We start from the raw sequence: 24,435 nt of genomic DNA on the forward strand, positions 1-24,435 counted from the left end.
TTTACTTAACTAGATGCTGACCGCCGGCTGTCAAATGACGGCCAGGCAGCGCACCTATTGTGGCGGGAGGCCGTCATATGATGGCCTCCAGTTTGAACAGGGAATGTGTGCCATCATGCACGCGCATCCCTGTTTCTTCGGTGGCGGCGTGTCACGGAGACACCGCTCACCTCCGAAGGGGGTGAACAGCCATTGGTTATGGCTGTTTACCACGTGATCGGCCGTGATGAAGTCACCGCCGATCACAGATGGTCACACCCCGACTGTGCACGGCGCATGCACGCGATCATGAGCGCGCTGCGCCTGCACGTCGGTGGCGGCATGTTCCCCGGGAACACTGCTCATCACCGACGCTGGTAAACAGCCATTGGCCGGCTGTTTACACACGTGATCGGCTGTGATCCTTTCACAGCCGATCACTAAAATGTAAACAAACCGCGGTAACGAGATGTTAACGGGTTCTCCTCCTCACACACCGATCGTGTGTGAGGAGGAGATTGCGGTAACATCTCGTTACCGCCTACAGTACACATCAAGCACACTGATTGCACCCCCCAATAAAGAGGACCTGTCACCACCCCTCATAGTACCTGTCAATCACAGTCCATCAGAGTACCTGTCATAGTCCATCAGAGTATTTGAGTACCTGTCACAGCCCATCAGAGTACCCGAGTACCTGTCACAGCCCATCAGAGTACCCAAGTACCTGTCCCAGCCCATCAGAGTACCCGAGTACCTGTCCCAGCCCATCAGAGTACCCGAGTACCTGCCACGGCACATCAGAGTACCCGAGTACCTGTCACAGTCCATCAGGGTACCCGAGTACCTGTCACGGTCCATCAGGGTACCCGAGTACCTGTCACGGTCCATCAGGGTACCCGAGTACCTGTCACGGTCCATCAGGGTACCCGAGTACCTGTCACAGTCCATCAGAGTACAGAGTACCTGTCACAGTCCATCAGGGTACCCGAGTATCTGTCACGGTCCATCAGAGTACCCGAGTACCTGTCCCAGCCCATCAGAGTACCCGAGTACCTGTCACGGCACATCAGAGTATCCGAGTACCTGTCACGGCCCATCAGAGTACCCGAGTACCTGTCACTGTCCATCAGAGTACCCGAGTACCTGTCACGGTCCATCAGAGTACCCGAGTACCTGTCACGGCACATCAGAGTACCCGAGTACCTGTCACGGCCCATCAGAGTACCTGAGTACCTGTCACGGTCCATCAGAGTACCCGAGTACCTGTCACGGCCCATCAGAGTACCCGAGTACCTGTCACGGTCCATCAGAGTACCCGAGTACCTGTCACGGTCCATCAAGGTGCCCGAGTACCTGTCACGGTTCATCCGAGTACCCGAGTGGCTGTCACAGCCCATCAAAGTACCCGAGTAGCTGTCACAGCCCATCAAAGTACCCGAGTACCTGTCACGGCCCATCAGAGTACCCGAGTACCTGTCACGGTCCATCAGAGTACCCGAGTACCTGTCACGGTCCATCAGAGTACCCGTGTACCTGTCACAGCCCATCAGAGTACCTGAGTACCTGTCACGGTCCATTGGAGTACCCGAGTACCTGTTTTACGGCCCATCAGAGTACCCGAGTACCTGTCACAGTCCATCAGAGTACCCGAGTACCTGTCACGGTTCATCCGAGTACCCGAGTAGCTGTCACAGCCCATCAAAGTACCCGAGTACCTGTCACGGTTCATCCGAGTACCCGAGTACCTGTCACAGCCCATCTGAGTACCCGAGTACCTGTCACAGCCCATCTGAGTACCCGAGTACCTGTTCCAGTCCATCTGAGTACCCGAGTACTTGTCACAGTCCATCTGAGTACCTGAGTACCTATCACAGTTCATCTTAGTACCCGAGTACCTGTCACAGTCCATATGAGTACCTGTCACCGCCCTTCAGAGTACCCAAATACCAGTCACCAAGCCATCAGAGTACCTGTCACCAGGCCTTTAGAGTACCCAAGTACCTGTCACCAGGCCATCAGAGTACCCGAGTACCTGTCACCAGGCCATCAGAGTACCCGAGTACTTATTTGCAGCCCATGTCTCATAGAATATATGTTGGGGTGTTTGCTTTCCAAAATTGGGTCATTTTGTGGGTAATTTCACTGTCCTGGTGGTCCAGGACCTTCAAAAGTGTGATAGGTAGGAATGAAATGAGATGTGTCATTTATGCTCCTAGAACGCCTGAACGTACTACTTCAATGTTCGGCCTCTCTATGTGGCCAGGCTGTGTAAAAGTCCTACACATGTGGTATCACCATACTCAGGAGGAGTAGCAGAATGTATTTTGGGGTGTCATTTTTGCTATATACATGCTATGTGTTAGAAATATCTTATAAATTGACAATTTTGTGTAAAAAAAAATGCGTTTTAATTTTTTTTCACATATTCCAAAAACTTCTGGAAAAAAATTAACCATTCAAAAGACTCATTATGCCTCACAGATTATACATTGGGATGTTTGCTTTCCAAAATGGGGTCATTTTATGGGAAATTCCATTGTCCTGGTACTCCAGGGCCTTCAAAAGTGTAATAGGTGGATGAGAAATGAGATGCGTCATTTTTGCTCGTAGAACGTCTGAAGGTACTACATCAATGTTGGTGCTCTGTATGTGGCCAGGCTGTGTAAAAGTCTCACAAATGTGGTATCGCGGTACTCGGGAAGAGTAGCAGAATGTATTTTGGGGTGTAATTTGTTGTATACATATGCTGTGTGTGAAAAATAACCTGATAATATGACAATTTTGTAAAAAAAAATAATAATAAAAAAAAATCTTCATTTTGCAAAGAATTGTGGGAAAAAATTACAACTTAAAAAAACTCACCATGCTACTTACTTAATACCTTGGAATGTCTACTTTGTAAAAAGGCGTCATTTGGGGGGTATTTGTACTTTCCTGACTTGTTAGTGTCTCAAGAAATGAGGTACACCTGATGTACTGAAGGCCTGATCAGAAGTGATCAATTTTCAGCGATTGGCACCATAGTTTGTAGACTCTATAACTTTCACAAAGACCAAATAATATATACTAATGTGGGTTATTTTTACCAAAGATATGTAGCAGTATAAATTTTGGCCAAAATGTATGAAGAAAAATTACTAATTAGCAAAAATGTATGACAGAAACAAAGAAAAAGGCATTTTTTTCACAAAATTTACGTTTTATTTTATTTATAGCACAAAAAATAAAAAACCCACTAGTGATTAAATACCACTAAAAGAAAGCTCTATTTGTGTGGAAAAAAGGATGCAAGTTTCATATGGATACAGTGTTGGATGACTGAGTAATTGTCATTCAAACTGTGAGAGTGCTGAAAGCTGAAAATTGGTCTGGTCAGGAAGGGGGTGTAACTGCACTGTATTGAGGTGGTTAAAATGTTTAAATTTTTACACTTTTAAAAAAAAATGTTGATCACTTTTATTCCTATTGCAAGGAATGTAAACATCCCTTGTAATATGAATATGGCATGATCTGACCTCTTTACAGTGAGATATGGGGTTAATAAGACCCCACATCTCACCTCTAGGCTGGGAAGCCTAAAATAGAAATGTAAAAAAAGGATCTTCCCAGCCGAGGCAGCGCCGTTTTTTTTAGTGCAGAGGCAGGGCGTGACGTCATTACATTACGCCTGGCCTCTGATGATCATAGAGACGCCGGCGACCATCTGGTCCGCCGGAAATCTATGGTGGACATCCAGGGCCGGCGGATCCGTTCTCCAACTCACCGATCTCAGTGGTGAGTTGGTAGAATCACCGGAGGGCAGCGGGAGGGGGGGAATCCCCGCTCGCTGCCTGTAAGAACAATCAAGCGGCTGACCTGCCACTATGATCATTCTTATGGTGTAGGGAATCGCCGGCTGAAAACTGCAATATCTGAATGATGCCTCTAGCCGCAGGCATCATTCAGATATACCCCCACAAACCGAGGATGTCCATGGATGCCCAAAGGTCGGCAAGTGGTTAAATCTACCACATAACTCTTATCTTTAAATCTACCACATAACTCTTATCATTAAACATCTATGGTTTACTGTAAAAATGGTTCATGAAGATGTGTAACACAATTGGAAGATTTATTAAGATATTAATGAAGGTAACAATAGTTGTCAGCTAGTGCCCTGGCACATGTAATGCTATAGAGCACTTAATCAGTAGGCCTTGTGGATAGATTCCACTCCTCTATGAGCATGGCTCTAAACAATAATCTTTGTTTTAAACATCAGGTATTAGCTGGCATCAGCTGCTCCTTCCACTATCTCAGGAATATTACAAGAATCAAACATCTGATTCCAGCAGAGGAAATGCTAAAATGTGTTATTTGCTTTCATCCGGACTTGATGACTGCAACTCTCTATACTAAGAACCACATTGTTTGCAATTAGTAGAGAATGAAGCAGTGTACTACTACTAACCCCCCCCCCCCACCCAGTCACTGCAACGCAACCCCAATTCTTCCTTCCCTACCCAGGTTAAAATGGAAAATCACACATGCCCACGATATTCTTAAAATCCTTTAGATTTTAAACATTGTATCATGCAATACCCACAATATGGAATTCACTGCTATTTGTTGTTAGTATAGCACAGTTCCCCCTGGGAGAAACGCGCTATAAAAATATTGTTATTATTATTTCAGAGTGGTGCCTTAGTGATCAGAGAAGGTTTTCCAGCCTGTAAAAAACATTGTTTTCCCATAGAGAACCCAGATGTGGAACCCATAGACATCAGATTGTCACACATGTATGAAAATGTCACTTGATCAGGCCAATGTGTTTTCTTACCAGCATGGTGGTACGAAGGTCAAACTTTTCAGCAAACTGAGTGATGTAGATGTGAACAGACACTAAGTTATGTTCATCATTCTCTTCTACTTCTCTTATTATGTCTGTTAGCCACTCAAAATGTCGCTGTGTACGGGTGATCCATATAAAATATATCTGAAGAAAAAGTGTTTTAAAACATTTTTAATCAATTATTTTTTCATAAATACTTTCATATGAATGCCTTTGACAATTCGTTTATGAATATATAAGTTATTAAAGTGACTAAAGACTAATTTAAAAAAAATCATGTTATACTTACCTGCTCTGTGTAGTGGTTTTGCACAGAGAAGCCCTCATCCTCCTCTTCTCCGGTCCCCCACCCACACTCCTGGCTCCTCCCCCCACTGAGTGCCCCATAGCAAGCCGTTATGAATGCCTAGGTTTACGTTGCCTCATTTTTGTGTTAGCAAATCAGGCCTAAAATGCAATTTTTCAATGTTTAAGATAACAAAGTAATACATAGTTTTTTTTTGGTGGAGAAAACTAGGCCTTATGTTTGGCAATATTTTCCTGCAAAATGAATTGTTTTCTATGCAAATTAATGGCATAGAACTGACATAGAATTTTTTTGCATTTTTTGACAGGTAAAAAACAAAAAATATCTCCCTTGTTTTGCTTTGTGACAAAAAAATGTTCAAAGTGCAGAGCAGCTGCACTATAACTCAAATAATACCTTCAATCAAATAAAAATATAAATTGATAACTTTGCAATAATAAAGTCTTTTCCAGATATACCATTGTTGGTTCTTCATATACAAGTCTATGTCTGTTTAAACTGTGATATGGACTTTGCAGCTTGGTAAGAGCTAATTTTTTTTAGAAATACAATCTATCTGGTGAGCTGCTGCCTTATGGGTGGTGTCCTACCTGAACAACGCGGAGGTGGAGATCTACCTGAACAACATGGGAGAGGTCAAAAATCACCGGGCACAGTGTCGACCAATGTCGCCTCCTCACACCTGATTTAAACTTCTAATTGCCGTACTACATTGTCACAATCGTGTGCACTGCATGGCAATCATGGGTTTAAATCAGGTGGTGAGGAGGCAACATATCGCCTCTTCTCCATCTGTTAAATGCACTCAGATTGCTTTTCAGATGAGCAGCAGTGCCTGCTTCACTTGTGAATGAGCCCTTAGTTGCATTCGGCAGCAGCACCCTTAGGTCTCATTCACACATAAGGTTGAGGGGTGGTAAAATCCTGCAGTTGAGTCACAGTTTTGGTTGGAGTTTTGGTGCACTTTTAGAAAGTGCACCAAATCCACAAGATAAAATACAAGCCTATGGTTAAGCACAGAAAAACTGCCAGAAAGCTTAAGATACACTTTACTGCACCCGCGGTGTGGGTAAACCGCAGCCCTATACTATTACGCCCAGTGTATTGCTTCACCTGAAGATGTTAACCTGAAGATCTCTTCTTTTCTGCTGCTGGCACCACTCTGGAGTCCGCTAGCTGGGATAAGAGGTGGAGTGCAGTTGGTATCACTTCACATGGGACAGGAGCCGGCACTTCAGAGGAGATATCGGCTTACGGGGCTCTTCTCTTTACTACAGCTCCAAATTTACATATAGTCCTTCTGCATTGCACTCTGATGCTCTGGAATGGTGGGTCAGCAAGCCCAGTCCACAATCTACCAGTCACCTGTCTATGATCTACAGGTTGCTGACCCACAACTTATATTAACATAAGAAGACACCACACCTGAGCACTTTTGATATACAGTATAAGTTTATCTTCTGAACTGTGTTTAATGAATTTAATTTGTGTCATATCACAAGGATTTTATTATAAGCATGCCGCAATATTGTTTTTATTGAATGTATTAATTATTAATCAAATGAATTTCATTTGGCTTATTTTATGGTATTTATGGATTACTTTGCACTGATTTTGCACATTCCATTGATTATTGTGTAGAGCTGTAATCTATATTTTAGTTTTATTGAGAGTATTTCTTGAGTTATACTGCAGCTGCTCTGCACTTTGAAAGTTTTTTTTTATCACTGTTAAAGTGCAAAGTAACGGAGATATTTCTTGTTTTGTACTGGTCAAAAAATTTTCTAAACACTTTTGCCTAGAAGATGCATAGAAAACAACTAACTTTGCAGGAAAATATTGCCAAACGTAAAGCCTAGTTTTACCCCAAGAAAAACAATATTACTTTGTTATATTAAACATTGACAAATTGGATTTTTAGGCCTGATTTGTTAACACAAAATTGTGGCAAAGTAAACCTATACATTCGTGAAGCATGATCAGACTGAGGCCACATGCAATTTACATATTTAAACTGGCCAAGAGGTTTTAGCAAGCTCAGAACTATTTACTGGAAGCCCTGGGAGTAGTTAAACAATTACCTGTAAATGGTAAAAACAAAACTATTTTTGTTTAATTTCACTTGAAATGGGAGATCGTTTAAACCTCTATCAAATTACTATTGATGTCTGCATCTCCACTGGGGAATTTTTCCACCATTTGCAGCTCCAGTGACACAATAGAAAAGAAAATACAGCCCTTAACTCTGTAAGCAGGGATCTGAAATGAAAGAGTCTGCAGGAACCCTGGTATTGCATCTGCGATCCACTGGGTGCAATGCTTTGCAGGCTCCTATGCAAAAAATATAACAAATATAATTTTTTTTCCTTCAAAATTATGTATTATATAATTTTTTAAGGTTGGACTTGGTTGGTGTTTGTTTTGACCTGTTGATCCTGCCAGAAACTCTGGGTTTTTGTGACTTTCTTTGAACTTAAAATAAAGCGCAAACAATACTAGCTTTTATTCTGTAAACTACTCATTAATTTGTTTTTAGGTTTGTATGAACCAGGCAAAGACGATGTAAAACTTGGACTTTTAACTGTCAGCACAGATATTATCCTGCTTCTTAGAAAGTCAGTGAATGATAAATACTCAATTTATTTGGAAATAAACCTTTTAATTAAAGTATTTGTTAACTCTAACAATGATTTTTTTCTTATCCACTGCTTTATGGTTTATTAAAATAAACATTTAAAGAAAAAATATCACTTTTTTTTACAGTATTTAGGCTCATCTTCCTAGATGCCCTTTAACTAGGGTTGCCTCCTCATTCATTTCATTTCATTCTGTGGCTGATTAAGGTGGTAATGAAACTCATTTGATGGCTTATCTGCATTGAATAAACCTCAGAACCTGTGGAAACCATATGTGTTTGGGTTTAAAGGGATCAGGTGGCAACCCTACCTGTAACATAGGACATTGCTCACCTTCATCTGCATTCCTCTTGCCTGCCTCGGGCACGTGCTGAGAGCCAAAGACATGGGACTTGCTATCAAAGCAGCCATTTTCTTGTCAGCTTTGGTGTCAGTAGGTCACCAGCTAAGGGTGGGGGGAGCAACCTATTCAACATCAAAGCTAGTGTTACAGAGAAGGAAGATGGGACAAAGTACTGCATGAATTTTTTGGCATCAGAAACTGAATAGTGTACAAAAAACAATTCTATTTTTTTTAAGTGTTTTGTCATACCTGCTTAATAAGTGTATAAAATACCTATTGATTCTGCCAGCTAACTTGTTAGCAGATCATTTCCTGGGTTCTTTGCCTTCGCTGTCTTATCAATTAGCATGGTTCCCAGATAACTCTGGACTACAGAACTCCCCTCCTCTTTGTTATAAGAGAAACACTACTACTCATCCATAAATACAGTACAGGGAGTGAGCATTGTCACTACAGAACATAAAGTGTTACTGGCAGGATCCTGTACATCGCTGGGGAACTTCCTGGTTTATAGGCAAGCGTGCGTTCTCGCCCTGATGTCGGTGCTGTGTTTAGATACAGCACACGTTTGTCAGCAAGCTTGCAGCTAATGATTTTGGCTGTGAACCTGCTGATGGCTGTGGCCAACCAGAACATAGAGAGGTGTGTGTGTGTTGGCAACCACTGTCCTGCTTCCTAATGTCACTTACCGTTCAGAGATGAGATCAGGAAGCAATCCAGCCAGTCTGTAAGTTAAAGCAGCACACATACACTTGTTAGGCACACAGTTAATCCCTTGATTGCCCTGATCATGCATATCACCCAGCCAGTGTTATTAGTACAGTGACAGTGTACAGTATTATGAATGATCAATTTATTAGTGTCACTAGTAAAGTCAGATAGTGTCATTTAGTCAGTCAGTGGCTCTCCAAGCCAGTGTAAGTTAGCGCCAGTCCATGATTGTTCACCACACTATCACAGTCACAATAGGATATATACCATAGATTGTAGACGCTATAACTTTCACACAAACCAAATAAAAAAAAAATCTCAATAAGTTTATATTAACAAAGACATGTAGACGAATACATTTTGGCCAAAATGTATGAAGAAATTAGATTTTATTGGATATGTTTTATAACAATAAGTAGAAAATATAGTTTTTTTTTTCAAAATCTGTCTTCTTTCATTTATATAATAAAAAAGCCAGTGGTGATACCACCAAAAGAGGATTCTATTTGTGTGAAAAAGATATATAAATTTAATTTGGGCACAGTGTTGCATGACCGATCAATTGCTAGTTAAAGTGCACAGTTCTGAATAGCAAAAAATGGTTTAGTCATTATTATTAGTTATTTATCTCTGTTCTAAAATAATAAAGGCTGAAAGTGCTTTGCTACCTGATCTTTCCAGTGCGTTATATAGTAATAGAAGAAACGTGCCAAAAATTGCCATATCCAAGAAGTGTTTGACTAAAAAACAGTCTGACTTTTACTCTTCCCTCTATTTAGGATACAGGTGGTGAGAAGATTGTTTCTGTCTTACCTTTTTGCACATTATCTTTGTATTCACAGATGATTTGAACACCAAATCTTTAAGAATCGAGGCAAAAGGAGTAACACCTATGCCCCCTCCAACCAGCACAGATACTTCATACTTGTTCCATTCTTGGTGCCCTTCACCAAAGGGTCCATCTAAATATATCTATAGAGAGATGTGATTTTTGTAGCATATTTGGTTGTAAAATGTAAAAAAGTACAAAAATAATTACCATAACGTCTACCTGTTAAATCACTGTACAAAACATTTGGGGGAAGAAATCCATTATTCATTTGCTATAGGACACTAAAAGAACTAAAAAAGATCACAGTCTTCAGAGCCAGTGGATTACACCCAAGGCCAACACTACCAGCACCCTAACCTAGTGGCACAGTCTCAGACTACAGAAGCACCAGGAACAGAACCTGCTGGCATCACTAATGTCCTTGTTCAGCCAAATACCTAGAATGACCAAACTGGAACGGTTGCTTCAGACATCAAGGACACCCTTTAGGCTACCATCTCAAACATGGGGGGCAGGATCTGGGGGTCCCCTTGTTAAAGGATGCTTCCAGATTCTGATAAGCCCCCCACCCACATATCCCAACAACCACTGGGCAAAGGTTGTGGGGATGAGGCCCTTCTCCTCATCAACATAGGGACAAGGTGCTTTGGGGTCAGAAAGCATCCTCTCCATGTTGAGGGCATGTGGCCTGGTATGGTTCAGGAGGGGGGGGACGCTCTCTCATCCCCCCTCTTTTGCTGCGGCCTATTAGTTTGCGTGCTTGGATAAGGGTCTAGTATGGATTTTGGGGGGACCCCTACACCATTTATTTTCATGTATATTCATACTAGACCCAAAGGGCCTGGTAATTGACTAAGTTTTATCTCTATTGCTGAGACCCGAGAATTCATTACAGCCGCGGTCAGTTTTAAATGACAATTTTACTTTAGAAATGTCATTTTGCTGTGGTACTGTTCTAAACATGGGAAAAATGCACCACTTTACAGGCATACTATAGACACCCCCAGGCACTATATTTAAAGGAATATTTCATTTTTATTGTTTCACTTTAAGCATTAAAAAGATCGCTGCTCCCCAAAAAACAAATTTGAATCGATACATGTCCCCTGGGGCAGGACCCAGGTCCCCAAACACTTTTTATGACAATAACTTGCATATAAGTCTTTAAAATTATCACTTTTGATTTTTCATGTTTGTGTCCCATAGACTTTATTGGTGTTCATGTGTTCTGTGAATTTTTTGCCTGTTCGGTATGTTCTGGTGCGAACCAAACCGGGTGGGGGTGGGGGGGGGGGGGCATTTGGCGCATCCATACTTCTAATGTAGGAAAGGAGTTCTGCAGAAAATCTTCTGTTGAATGGAAGGGAAATTGGAGTGTTTCAAAAACTATCCTCTATCGCCCTCCCTCTCAGCATCCCATTTTGGAAGTGCTGAGAGGGATGATTAGTGCCTACTACTGGTGCTTCCCCTTCAGTTTTTCAGAAGCACATCAGGAATGCACAGCAGAATATACCACCTCTGATGACATCCAATTCTTTAAAGAATAGCTGTATCTGCCACTCACCCATGTCCCAGAATGATATAATAAATGTTAGCGTCTTGAACACCTCTATATACCCCACCTGTACCCCTCCTCCCCCCTTTTTTTCCTTTCCCCTTTCTTCATTGTCTTACATATTTCTCTTCCTCTATCTCCCCTTTCTGACTATCTTCTCCTCCTCTGCCCTTTGACACTCTTTCCTCCACTTTTTGTCAGGGAAAGGAGTGCACCATTGTGAAAACTGAGTCACCAGTTGTCTTGTCCAGAGTGAGTTAATGAGAGACCAACTTGTGCTCACAGCCTACTTATCGGATCCCTCTATTGACCCCTCTACCCCCAGAGGAGGTGGATGCAAGAGTCTCTGAAACTCCTTCTGGAAAACATAGGATATACTTTAGCTATTGTTTTCACCCTCAGTGAGTTAAACTTGCATTACTATAGAAAACCATTCTTAGCTATCTTCTTATGGTAGCGATACTATATATATTTATTTGCTGTATGACAATATGTACACCTCCTTAATAAGACTATTCTTGATATTTGTTGATTTTCACCTCATCTTTCCCCGTTTTCATAAGTACTGTTTTGCATGAATAATTAAACTTATATAGTGCAGCGCAACTAAGCCATTGTGTGACAAAATTCCTTAATCCTCGCCAGATAAATATTATTGTGAATCTTCAATCTCAAAATATTATTAAACAAATGAAAAAAGTCCTTTCAACCACATCAGCTGGCTCACAACTCCAAACATCAGCGGCGGTGGCTCCTCCCTCCTAGACGCAATGCCCTCTCTCATTGGGCTTTCTCAGTAGGTAGTGGAGCCGCTCTGTCTGTCCCCTTAAATAGCCTTTACCCCTCTCCTATAACAACCACATAAGCATCGCCGTGGCTGCCAGATGTCTATGTGTTCTCTTACCCACTTCCTCTAGACCATGGAAGATGCCAAATTCCATACTTGTCCCCTAAGGACTTAGTCTGTTAGTGTACAAAGCATTGTTACCGATATTGATCACAATGTATTAACCATCCTCATTCCATCTATAGCTTTTCAGTTGGGCATGAAACACATAGCTCATTCCGAATGCTGTTATCTATACACAAATGTCTATATACAAACATCTAAATTCAATATCTATGTTAATACAAATCCACATATGTATATACTGTAAATGATACACCTGTAAATCCAAATACACATGTGTAATTTATTTCACTCAATATGTGTCTAAACAATATAAATCTAAATGTAAAATAAATAACATAAATTATGTATAAAACATTGACATTAAACTAATACCTCCTATGATCCCTTAAAACCCTAATGGACAGCAAATGCACCCATATTTTATTTTTACTAATAAAGCAATCAATGTTAAGATCTCCAGGTGTAAGAACATTTTTTTTCACAAACAATTGCTTTATATACTATTGTTTTGGACTTCAAAGGACTTTTTTCATTTGTTTAATAATATTTTGAGACTGAAGTTCCACAAAAATATTTATTTGGAAAGGATTAGTGTTAATATATAATTTGTATATTTTTGTTATTTTATTCACACACTTAAGGAATTGGAGGTTGCGCTGATTGTATCTACTTATATAATTAGGTTCTACATGAATGTTATACATTTTCGATAACAATGTTTGTTGAAAAACAGCCAACTGCACACTCTCTCATTTAAATAAATGACAAAGTACATATTAAATGGTTAAAAATTGTTAAACACATCTTACTTTTGGATAACTACCAAGCTCTGCGATGCTCTGTGGAGAATACATCTCACGCAGGCGAGTTGTCCATGGTCCTGCAGCTCTGATATGAAGGCTCAATGTATCTTCATGTGGAGCAGAGGTTAATGTGAAGGGATGATATTCATAGGTTCCTAGGGACAAGCAGGCTATTCTTACCCACTGTCCAGATTTGTATTCAAAGTCATTGGGGCGCTGAAATTTAAGAAAAGTGACATCTGTGGAACAAGTGAAATAAGAACGGCATAATGAGTAAAAATCTTAGGCAAGGTATTTTATTTTAGTTTTGGTCAGAAAGAGGTTTTCAGTTAGACTTTAAAGTGATAATAAATTCTTGTTTTTTTTAAATAAAAAATAGCAAACATGTTATACTTACCTGCTCTGTTGCAGTGGTCTTGCACAGAGATCCCCGGATCTTCCTTTTCTTGGGTTCCTCTTCAGCTCTCCTGGCCCCTCCCTCCTGTTGGGTGCCCCTACAGCAAGCAGTTTGCTATGGGGGCACCCAAGCCGAGTCACAGCTCCCTGTGTCTATTCAGACATGGAGCTGCGGCCCGGCCCCATCCCCTTTCTATTCCCATTGGCTGAATTTGATTGACAGCAGTGGGAGCCGATGGTGCCGCGCTGCTGTCTTGGCCAATGAAGAGGGGGGTCCAGGATGGCCGAGACATTCCTACAACACTGGAGCTAGAGGGACCTCAGGTTAGTATTAGGGGGCTAAGGGGGCTGCTACACACAGACGGATTTTTATCTTAATGCATAGAATGGTAAATCTTCTGCCTTTACAACCCCTTTAAACTTCAAAAGAAATTTAATTAATGTATGCATTCATTAAGGGCTTGTCCACTCCAGGTGCATTGGGACTGTGCTGGGCATCGTTGACCAGTTCAATACTAATACTAATTGCACTGTTCATGCCACCACAACACAGTACTGTGCCCTGTAAAAAGAAGTACAGCATGTCCTACTTATTTTCAGTGCATCATGATGCGAATCACGTTGTGACACATTCAATAGAACGAAGGAATATGACATTTCAATAAAGTACTAATTAAAAATATAAATTATAATAAGTGAACAGGGTGATGCACCTGGATCTGCATATTGGTGTACGCCAGTGTGAATAAGCCCTTAATAAAATGTATTTTACACAAAATCATCACAAGTACTCACTTCTGTCTTGATATGACTTAGACTAGAAGAGGGAGGATCATCAGTCAGAATAAATTGGGCTTTACTGCTTTGTACATTGAATATTAAACTTGTTTATTGAAGGGAATGGCATGAACGTGGTCTCTTGCCTGTGCTGCTTCTTCAATGTACAGTTACAGCCTGGAATAGGTTCAAGACTAACTACATTGCTAACTGCAGTGTGGTAAGCAGAGAGATCCAGGACCTGGTTATGTAGTGCAGCTGTAAAGCCTGAATCATTAGACTGGCTAAGGGAATTATAAACCCATTTTCAGGGAGAAGAGCTTACATATTTATATTTCTGCTGTTAGACTGAACCTTAGTTTATATTTAGAAGCTGTTCTGTCATAGAGAAGCATATTTGATAGAAAAGCAGGCAGTCTTATTCTATTATTCATAACAGGTTTTTGAATATTAGTACATAGTGACCACTGCACTGGATTGTATCTGCAGTTTTGCAGCTGGTGAAATCTTGTGATGTGAGGTTCAAGGCATTGTGGAAGATGCCATGATGTAGTTGTCCCGTTGTCTATAGTTCTATGTTTTTAAAAATGAATGCATATACACTATATTACCAAAAGTATTGAGACACCTGCCTTTACATGCACATGAAATTTAATGGCATCCTAGTCTTAGTCCGTAGGGTTCAATATTGAGTTGGCCCACCCTTTGTAGCTAAACCAGCTTCAACTCTTCTGGGAAGGCTGTCCACAAGGTTTAGGAGTGTGTCTATGGGAATGTTTGACCATTCTTCTAGAAATGCATTTATGAGGTCAGGCTCTGAACGAGAAGGTCTGGCTCACAGTCTCCGCTCTAATTCATCCCAAAGGTGTTCTATCAGGTTGAGGTCAGGACTAGCTCATCCATGTCTTTATGGACCTTGCTTTGTGCACTGGTCCAAATCATTTGGGGGATTATGGTGTAGGGTTGTTAGGCTTTGCCCCTCCATTTCAGTGAAGGGAAATCTTAAGGCGTCAGCATACCAAGACTTTTTGGACAATTTCATGCTCTCAAGTTTCTGGGAACAGTTTGGGGATGGCCCCTTCCTGTTCCAACATGACTGCACACCAATGCACAAAGCGAGGTCCATAAAAACGTGGATGAGTGAGTTTGGGGTGGAGGAACTTGACTGGCCTGTGCAGAGTCCTGACCTCAATCAGATAGAACACCTTTAAGGAGAAACAGAAAAGTGCCTCTGAGGGTAATGTTTATTGAACAATAACAAAGATATTCCAACACTTACATAGAGGTAAGGAGTGATGAACAATAAGGAAGTAATCCCCCCTGGATTGTCAACAACATCTCCTGTGTGAGCTGTGAACCCACCGCAAGAACCGCAGTAAGCCAAGGAGAGAACCTGGCTGATCCTGTATGATAACTGGGAGTCCAGATGTGAGCAGTTCGGAGCGAGACGCCTCTCGGCGTGTGACGTCACCAGGGTATGAGGTAGCCACAACGTGTTTCAGAGCTGCGCGAAGCTCATATGGAGCATGCACGCTCCTTTCTCAAGTGATAAAGGGAAAGAAGAGGAATGGGCATAAATGCTCTGAACACAAAAGAAGTTAATTGGCCAATTAATGCAACCATTCTGCCAATAACTGGATTACGATTGACAGGCTGAGCACTAGAGGGGGGCAACATTAAAATATCCAATTGGTGAAAATTAAATGAATGGATGAAAATTCATAGATAAAAGTTCATTAAAAAAAAAAGATTCATAGAAAGTTTTTAAGATACAAATCTGATTGAAATACATAGATTGTGTATTGATTGTGTATTGATATGTTAATGAATGCAGCATGCAATTTATGAGACTAACTCATACATCTACACATATAAGGATGTTATTATGAAAAAAAGGGGGGTGGGAGAAAAAAAAAGGGAAAGAAAAAGGGTTAGTTCACCTGTAAAAAGGTCCTATGTTTCTGATAAAGGGGTCCCTATTACCAATAAGCACTGTGCAGATTTTAAAAAAGCCACTACTTTCATTATCTTTAGTCCCCACAAAGTTGCTACTTCTGGTTGTAGGTATTTCAAAAGATGCATTTAGACGTACTTTCTCACCCAGGCGCTTCTCCTGTGTGACTTCCTGAATCCTATATTTACATTTACAGTGTGTGTATATGTGTGTGTGTGTATATATATATATATATATATATATATATAGAGAGAGAGAGAGAGAGAGAGAGAGAGAGAGGGGGATATAGTAAAATAGGGAGAAATATATAAACAAAAAATGATTAGGAAAAGAGGGGGGTGGCAAACAACCCCACCCCACCACTGGTGGCCAGCAGCAGTGCTCTGCGCCCCAAGACCACCCTTTTTTGAAGCCTGGTAGAGCCTCTGGCTCTAATCACATGATTCAACCCCCCCCCCCCCCCATTGGAATCCATGTGTCCAGCGCCCTGCATGAAGATCAGAGGACAGTCGTATGGATGGATGTGTGGCACCCGTGCACCCATAATGGATGGGCTGTCACTGGAGAAGCTATCCAATACTGAAAAAAATTTTTTTTAAGAAAACATACAAATGACATGCGTTTAAGCATATACATATTAGACATGTGCATTCATTTTCATCTGAATGCATTTTCGTCCAAATTTTGTGTATTTTCGTTATCGTTTTAACAAAAAATAACAAGCATGCAGAATCTGAATACCAAAAGATCAGACATAAACAAATGCTTTATTTTTGTTTTCATTACGACAACAGTTAGATATAGATAGGACATTCGACATGATGCTGACAATAGTGATCTGTGTCCCTATCGAACCTGTGGTCGAATGTGCCTAATCTTAGCTCTATTAGTTCAACATTATTCTACATAGAGAGAAAAGATTCGACAAATATTTAAACCCCATTAATACCACAGTATTAGCAGTAGCATAGTTAACTTTGTTAATAACAATTGTCAGAAGTACCTGATGGAAGCAGTTCTGCTTTTATGACACTAATTTCTCTCTTTTTTCTGCTTAGACTTATTAAACTGTCCCCAATAAAGACTATAGCAGGAACTGACAAGTATACATGGAACTTGGGTAACTGGATAAGTCCAAAGCTGCCATGAAGGATAATCTGAAAATGACATGAACAGTATATTAATAGGAGAATATATGTTATTGCTAGTTGTTATAATCAATTCACCCTATGCTTTATATTGCTTAAAATAACCTTAAATTAGCAAACATAATTTAAAATAAAAACAACCTGCTTTTCTATTTTTCATGCAATTCAAATACCAATAACACTGTTTAACCACTTCAGCCCCAGACCAATTGTCAGCCTAAGGACCAGAGGTCTTTTTACAATTTCGTACTGCACTGCTTTAACTGGTAATTGCCCGGTCATGCAATGTTGTACACAAACAGAATTTGCGTCCTTTTCTTCCCACAAATAGAGCTTTCTTTTGATGGTATTTGATTGCCTGTTCGATATTAATTTTTTTACGATATAAAAGGAAAAAAACTGAAAAAATTTTCAAAAAAATATATTTTCTACTTTTTGTTATAAGAAAAATCGAATGAACTAAATTTTAGTTATACATTTAGGCCAAAATGTATTCAGCCACATGTCTTTAGTAAAAAAAAAATGGCAATAAGCGTATATTTATTGGTTTGCGCAAAAGTTATAGCGTCTACAAACTAGAGTACATTTTCTGGAATTTACACAGCTTTTAATTTATGACTGCCTATCTCATTTCTTGAGGTGCTAAAATGGCAGGGCAGTACAACCCCCCCCCCCCCAAATGACCCCATTTTGGAAAGTAGACACCCCAAGGAAATTGCTGAGGGGCATATTGAGCCCATTGAATATTTTTTTTGTCCCAAGTGATTGAATAATGACACAAAAAAAAAAGTTTACAAAAAGTTGTCACTAAATGATATATTGCTCACACATGCCACAGTTATATGTGGAATTGCACCCCAAATTATATTCTGCTGTTTCTCCTGAGTATGGGGATACCACATATGTGGGACTTTTTGGGAGTCTAGTTGCGTACAGGACCCCCGAAAACCAATCACTGCCTTCAGGATTTCTAAGGGGGCAAATTTTTGATTTCACTCCTCACTACCCATCACAGTTTCGAAGCCATAAAATGCCAAAATAGCACAAAACCCCCCCAAATGACCCCATTTTGGAAAGTAGACACCCCAAGCTATTTACTGAGAGGCATGTTGAGTCCATGAAATATTTTAAATTTTGCCACAAGTTGCAGGAATATTACATTTTTTTTTTTTTTTTTTTGTACAAAGTTGTCACTAAATGATATATTGCTCACACATGCTATGGGCATAAGTGAAATTACACCCCAAAACAAATTCTAACCCTAAACTGCTGGGGACGCTAGTATAGATCTGATCAGATCAGATATTGATCTGTTCAGATACTATACCACTACGGGAGGTGTATGCTTTGCGCGTGGGTGTTAGCGGTACTGGCACTAACCTAGCGCTACCTGGGGTGACGCAGACCCTGACCCTAAAACCTAATTGATATCACCCGCCGGGTGATCAGGGGGTTAAACCTTTATTGGGTAATAAATGGTGGTTGCCCTGATGCTATAAAAAGCAAACTAACTAACCAGACTCACTCGTAACACTTATACGGTGATCACTGGTGAAAGGGTTAACTAGGCAGTGAACCTAAAAAAATAACTAGCTACCTAGCGGCACCAGTGACACTAATGCAGCAATCAGAAAAATGATCGCTTAGTGACACTGGCAAAAGGGGGTGAAAGGGTTAACTAGGGGCAATCAGTGGGTTAAAACCATTATTGGATAGTATATGGGGGTATCTAGCGCTATAAAAACGTGGCGGTGAACCTAAAAAAATAACTAGCTACCTAGCGGCACCAGTGACACTAATGCAGCGATCAAAAAAATGATCGCTTAGTAACACTGGCAAAAGGGGGTGAAAGGGTTAACTCTAGGGGCAATCAGGGGGTTAAACCTTTATTGGGGGGGTAGGGGGCTACCCTGGACCTAACACTAACTGCCCTGACAGTTTTTACTGTCATAACTGACACTAAATGCAGTGATCAGTAAATAAATGATCACTGCAATCAGTGACACTGTGACTGGGAGGGGGGGGGGGGGGGGGGATCAGGGGGCGATCGGGGGGGATTTGTGTGCCTATGTGTACCTACATGTCAGTGTAGTGTTGGTGCACTTACTATTGTGGTCTCCTCGCAGTCCGGTCAAAAAGACCGCCCCAAGGAGAATGACATCACTTCCTCCCTGCCTGTGTTTACATTACACAGGCGGGGGAAGCTTCTCATTCGCCAGGAGCGATCGAGAGGGGATGGCCAGAAACCAACGGCCATCCCCTCATCCCGGATCGCTCCTGAAGCGAAACGGACCGCCGCAGCCAGTGGGAGGGGGTCCGATCGGACCCCCCACCCGCTGGAAGGCAAGCACGTATATGTCCGTGTTTGTGCCTGTCGGTGCCATTTTGCCGACGTACATTGCCATGCGGCGGTCCTTAAGTGGTCAAAGAAACATTGTTAACAATGAATATGTAGTGTATACTATTAATCTTTATCTACTTTTGTAGCTCCCCATACATTCTTAGCTTGTGGTGTGATATCAGCCACATACAATTTATGTAGCTATATTCAATTTAGAATAAAATAATCTGTGACATTAGGATGTATCTTTGCTATAAACCAGCAGTGCATATAGGAGTTATTTGCATAGCTCCACCCACTATCTTAACAGGAGAAATGCGTCCAGCTGTTGGATAGCAATAGATGTAGTGATATAGATATATTTTTGTTTGAAGAAGATTTCCCTGTGATTCACACTAGTTTCTTTGAGGACATTTTGGTATCTTAAAGTGGTTGTAAACCCTTACAAACCACTTTGACCTACAGGTAAGCCTAGATTAAGGCTTACCTGTAGGTCCAAGAAATATCTCCTAAACCTACACGGTTTAGGAGATATTTACTAAAAGACAGTGACAGCATAGTAGCCCATTATGCTTTACCTTTGCAGGGAGACCCCATCAGGGTTTACTTCCTCTTTAAGGACAACTTAAATTTTAATTTTTAAAGCATAAAACACTGCTTCCACTCTGCAGCTGTTGGTGGGGAAAGACTTATTACTTAAGCTCTATTTGTGTGGAAAATAATTACTGTATATATCGGTGTATAACACACACTTTTTTCCCCTTAAAAACAGGGAAAATTGTGGGTGCCTGTTATACACCAATCCCTGCTGTCTCTGAGGGAAGAGGAGTGAGCGCCGTTGAATTACATAGAGCCACGATACCCTGCATACCCGGCGCTCTGTCACTCACAGCCACATCTCCTGGCCCCGCATTGGGCTATTGTTCTGTCTATCATATGAGTAGGGCCAGGAGGCGTGGCTGTGAGTCACAGAGTGCTGGGTACACAGGAGATTGCGGCTCTGTGTAATTCAGTGGCGCTCACTCCTCCTTTCCTCTCAGAGACAGCAGGCATAATCCAACACTGGCGAGACTGCAATAATGGGAAAGGTGAGGCTACAGATAGGCACTGAACTGGCAGCATGTTTGGTCAATTTAATGGCTGCAGATGGGCACTGAGCAGAGTGCATTGATGGGCAATTTAGAGGCTGTAGATGGGCACTGAACAAGCTGCATTGTTGGTCAATTTAATGGCTGCAGATTGGCACTGAGCAGGGTGCATTGATGGGCAATTTAGAGGCTGCAGATGGGCACTGAATAGGCTGTATTGGTGGTCAATTTAATGGCTGCAGATGGGCACTGAACAGGCTGCATTGTTAGTCAATTTAATGGCTGCAGATGGGCACTGAGCAGGATGCATTGATTGGCAATTTAGAGGCTGCAGATGGGCACTGAACAGGCTGCATTGTTAGTCAATTTATTGGCTGCAGATGGGCACTGAGAAGGATGCATTGATTGGTAATTTAAAGGCTGCAGACGGGCACTGAGCAGGGTGCATTGTTGGTCAATTTAATGGCTGCAGATGGGCACTGAGCAGGGTGCATTGATGGGCAATTTAGAGGCTTCAGATGGGCACTGAGCAGGGTGCATTGATGAGTTGTGACCCTAATTTTGCTTCAAAGTTCTTTTTCCTTAAACTTCCTTCCTAAAATTGGGGTGTGTGTTATACTCTTGTGCGTGTAATACACGGATAAATACGGTATATAAATGTAATTTGCATCACATAACTAAGCCGTTGTCAGTTAAAGTAGCACTGTGCTGAATAGCAAAAAATGCTCTGGTCATGAAGGCATTCCTGAGGTCAAGTGGTAAACAGTGTTTCTTTTGACCTCCTGGAATACATTTAGCAAATTTTCCCTGAAAGTTCAGTTGGACTTTAAATTATTGATGGCTGATGTAATAACAATAGTTTATTAGTAAATTTTACAAAAATATACATTTTACTTAATAGAAATCCTACCAAAATATACATCAGTATATATAAATGATGTGTCAGCCAGAATCCACGGAAACTGATTCGCCGAAAATGCCGGGAAGAGAAAACATACATCAATGCAAGAACGGCCAAAAGGAGAATTCCAGTAAATCCTTTAAGAAGAACACAACAGTATCACAATGGTTCACTGGTTAGTTATATTAGATATCTTGCCTTGCAACTCTGAGATGGAACATCTAAAAAAAAGCTTATAGCCTGCATCTAAACATGGTCTCATCAAAAAGTAAAACTTAGAAATAAATAAGCAGTTAAGCAAATATATACAATAAATAACTAAGATAAAATAATCAAGTAAAAGCATTGTAGAAGTAAAAATTATTTTGAAAACACTGCAAATTGATATAGGTATATCATGGGAAATATTTATCTATTTATTTATTTATTTTTTTATTGAAACAATATTTTTACATTGTTTTCATATTGTATTCAGGTTTGTTGGAAATGTCACTTTGCAACTAATTCTTTTGGGATTATTGGATAATCAATGTCGCCATCTAGTGGCCATTTAGTATATACTTTTTGCTTTCAGATATGGCTTTTAATGAATGATACTTTTAATTATGCCTTTATTCTTATATTTTGCTTTTTTTTTGTGTTTTATCCTTCATGTTCCACTAGCAGGTTATTATTTATGTATTGTGTGAGTATTATTGTTACAAACATAACTTGTAGTATTTTTTATCATGTATCCATTTTAATATATATATTTATGTAATTGTATAATTTTCACACTGTTAGCTGAATCTGTACACCTGCACCTTGTGTATTTCTTCTTTTTAAATAGTTTTCACTTTGATTAATAACTAATACAATTAAATAAATTAAAACAAATTTGAAGCCCAGCATGGCACATCAGGCCTATTATTTGGTTCCTTCATGACATTGCCAATATTTGAATTAATATGGGCTGTGATGCCACAGAGAACTATGGGGAGACATCGCCCAAGAGAATCCTATGACATTTTAAACTGTGACTGCTGGTATGCAATTGATAGGACCTCCCTAGTTTGAAAAGTGAGGTTCAAGGGAGCTTGCTTCCTCTCTTTGGCTTCCAACACCACATGAGACTCACCAGAGAAGGGAAAGGAGGCACTCTGAAACCTGGAAGGTATGTACAGAAAAACTATAACGATAAAGTGTTTGTTTGTTTTTTTTAAACTGTAACCCATCCACATGCACAGTGAACTGGTATTACATTTAACCTGAAAGGAGGCAGCCACCTTCTTATCATTTTTATTTTACTTTTTCTCCCCATTTCTTTTTTTTTTATTATTCTGTTTCTAAAACCCTAGAAAATAATGAGGGGCCCTTTTTCTGGCACATCAATATGTCAGAAGATAAATTAACCACTTAAGCCCCGGACCATTTGGCTGGCCAAAGACCAGACCACTTTTTGCGATTCTGCACTGCATTGCTTTAACTGACAATTGTGCGGTCGTGCGACGTGGCTCCCAAACAAAATTAATGTCCTTTTTTCCCCACAAATAGATCTTTCTTTTGGTGATATTTGATCACCTCTGCAGTTTTTATTTTTTGCACTATAAACAAAAAAATTGCGTCAATTTTGCTATTTTTGCTATAATAAATATCCCCAAAAAATATATAAAAAAAACATTTTTTTTCTCCTCAGTTTAGGCTGATACGTATTTTTCTACATATTTGGTGAAAAAAATTGCAATAAGCATTTATTCATTGGTTTGTGCAAAAGTTATAGCGTCTACAAAATAGGGGATAGTTTTATGGCATTTTTAATAATATATATATTTTTTTACTAGTAATGGCGGTGATCAGTGATTTTTATCATGACTGCGACGTTATGGCGGACGCATCGGACACTTTTGGTGCAATTTTGGGACCATTCACATTTATACAGCGATCAGTGCAATTAAAAATGCATTTATTACTGTGTAAATGTGACTGGCAGTGAAGGAGTTAACCACTAGGTGGCGCTGTAGGGGTTACGTGTTTCCTAGGGAGTGATTCTAACTGTGATGGGGAGGGGCTGTGTGTTACATGTCACTGATCAGCACTCCTGATTACAGGGAGTAGGGATGAGCTTCGAGTTCGAGTCGAACTCATGTTCTACTCGAACATTGCCTGTTCGCCTGTTCAGCGAACAGTGAACAATTTGGGCTGTTCGCAGCAAATTCGAAAAGCCGGAACACCCTATACAAGTCTATGGGAGAAATCTAAAGTGCTCATTTTAAAGGGTAATATGCAGGTTACTGTCCTAAAAAGTGTTTGGGGACCTGGGTCCTGCCCCAGGGGACATGGATCAATGCAAAAAAAAGTTTTAAAAATGGCCGTTTTTTCAGGAGCAGTGATTTTAATAATGATTAAAGTGAAACAATAAAAGTGTAATATTCCTTTAAATTTCGTAGCTGGGGGGTATCTATAGTATGCCTGTGAAGGGGCGCATGTTTCTGGTGCTTAGAACTGTCCCTGCACAAAGTGTCATTTGTGCAGGAAAAAAAGTATTTTAAAATCACTTGCGGCTAAATTGTCGGCTCCCCGTAATACAGAGAACACTCAATGAGTGGTCTCTGTATTAGCCGACAATTCATTCATTCATTGATTAAAAAAAAAAAAAAAAGCGTGGGGGTTCCCCTAAATTCAATTACCAGGCCCTTCAGGTCTGACATGGATATTAAGGGGAACCCCGTGTCAAATTTAAAAAAAAATTGACGTGGGGGTCCCCCCAAATATCCATACCAGACCCTTCAGGTCTGATATGGATATTAAGGGGAACCCCGCATCAAATTTTAAAAACAAATTGACGTGGGGGTCCCCCTAAAAATCCATATCAGACCCTTTATCTGAGCACGCAACCTGGCAGGTCACAGGAAAAGAGGGGGGGACGAGAGAGCGGCCC

The 24,435-nt window shown here is 40.6% G+C and overlaps 1 protein-coding gene across 1 annotated transcript in view; it reads right to left on the bottom strand.

Annotated features, from left to right (window-relative positions):
- LOC143963684 (dual oxidase 1-like) overlaps positions 1–24,435 on the bottom strand; it is a 246,905-nt gene that overhangs the window by 24,677 nt on the left and 197,793 nt on the right. The window contains exons 28-32 of the mRNA XM_077473400.1: positions 21,528–21,655; positions 17,044–17,197; positions 12,920–13,152; positions 9,624–9,782; positions 4,802–4,957 (exon numbers count right to left, since the gene is read on the bottom strand). Of these exons, the coding sequence (XP_077329526.1) occupies positions 4,802–4,957; positions 9,624–9,782; positions 12,920–13,152; positions 17,044–17,197; positions 21,528–21,655 (830 nt within the window). The remainder of the gene's footprint in view (positions 1–4,801; positions 4,958–9,623; positions 9,783–12,919; positions 13,153–17,043; positions 17,198–21,527; positions 21,656–24,435) is intronic.

The sequence above is a fragment of the Lithobates pipiens genome, unplaced genomic scaffold, assembly GCF_037356315.1.
Source record: "Lithobates pipiens isolate NorthernLeopardFrog02 unplaced genomic scaffold, aLitPip1_a1.2 Scaffold_8, whole genome shotgun sequence".
NCBI classification, from domain to species: Eukaryota; Metazoa; Chordata; class Amphibia; order Anura; family Ranidae; genus Lithobates; species Lithobates pipiens.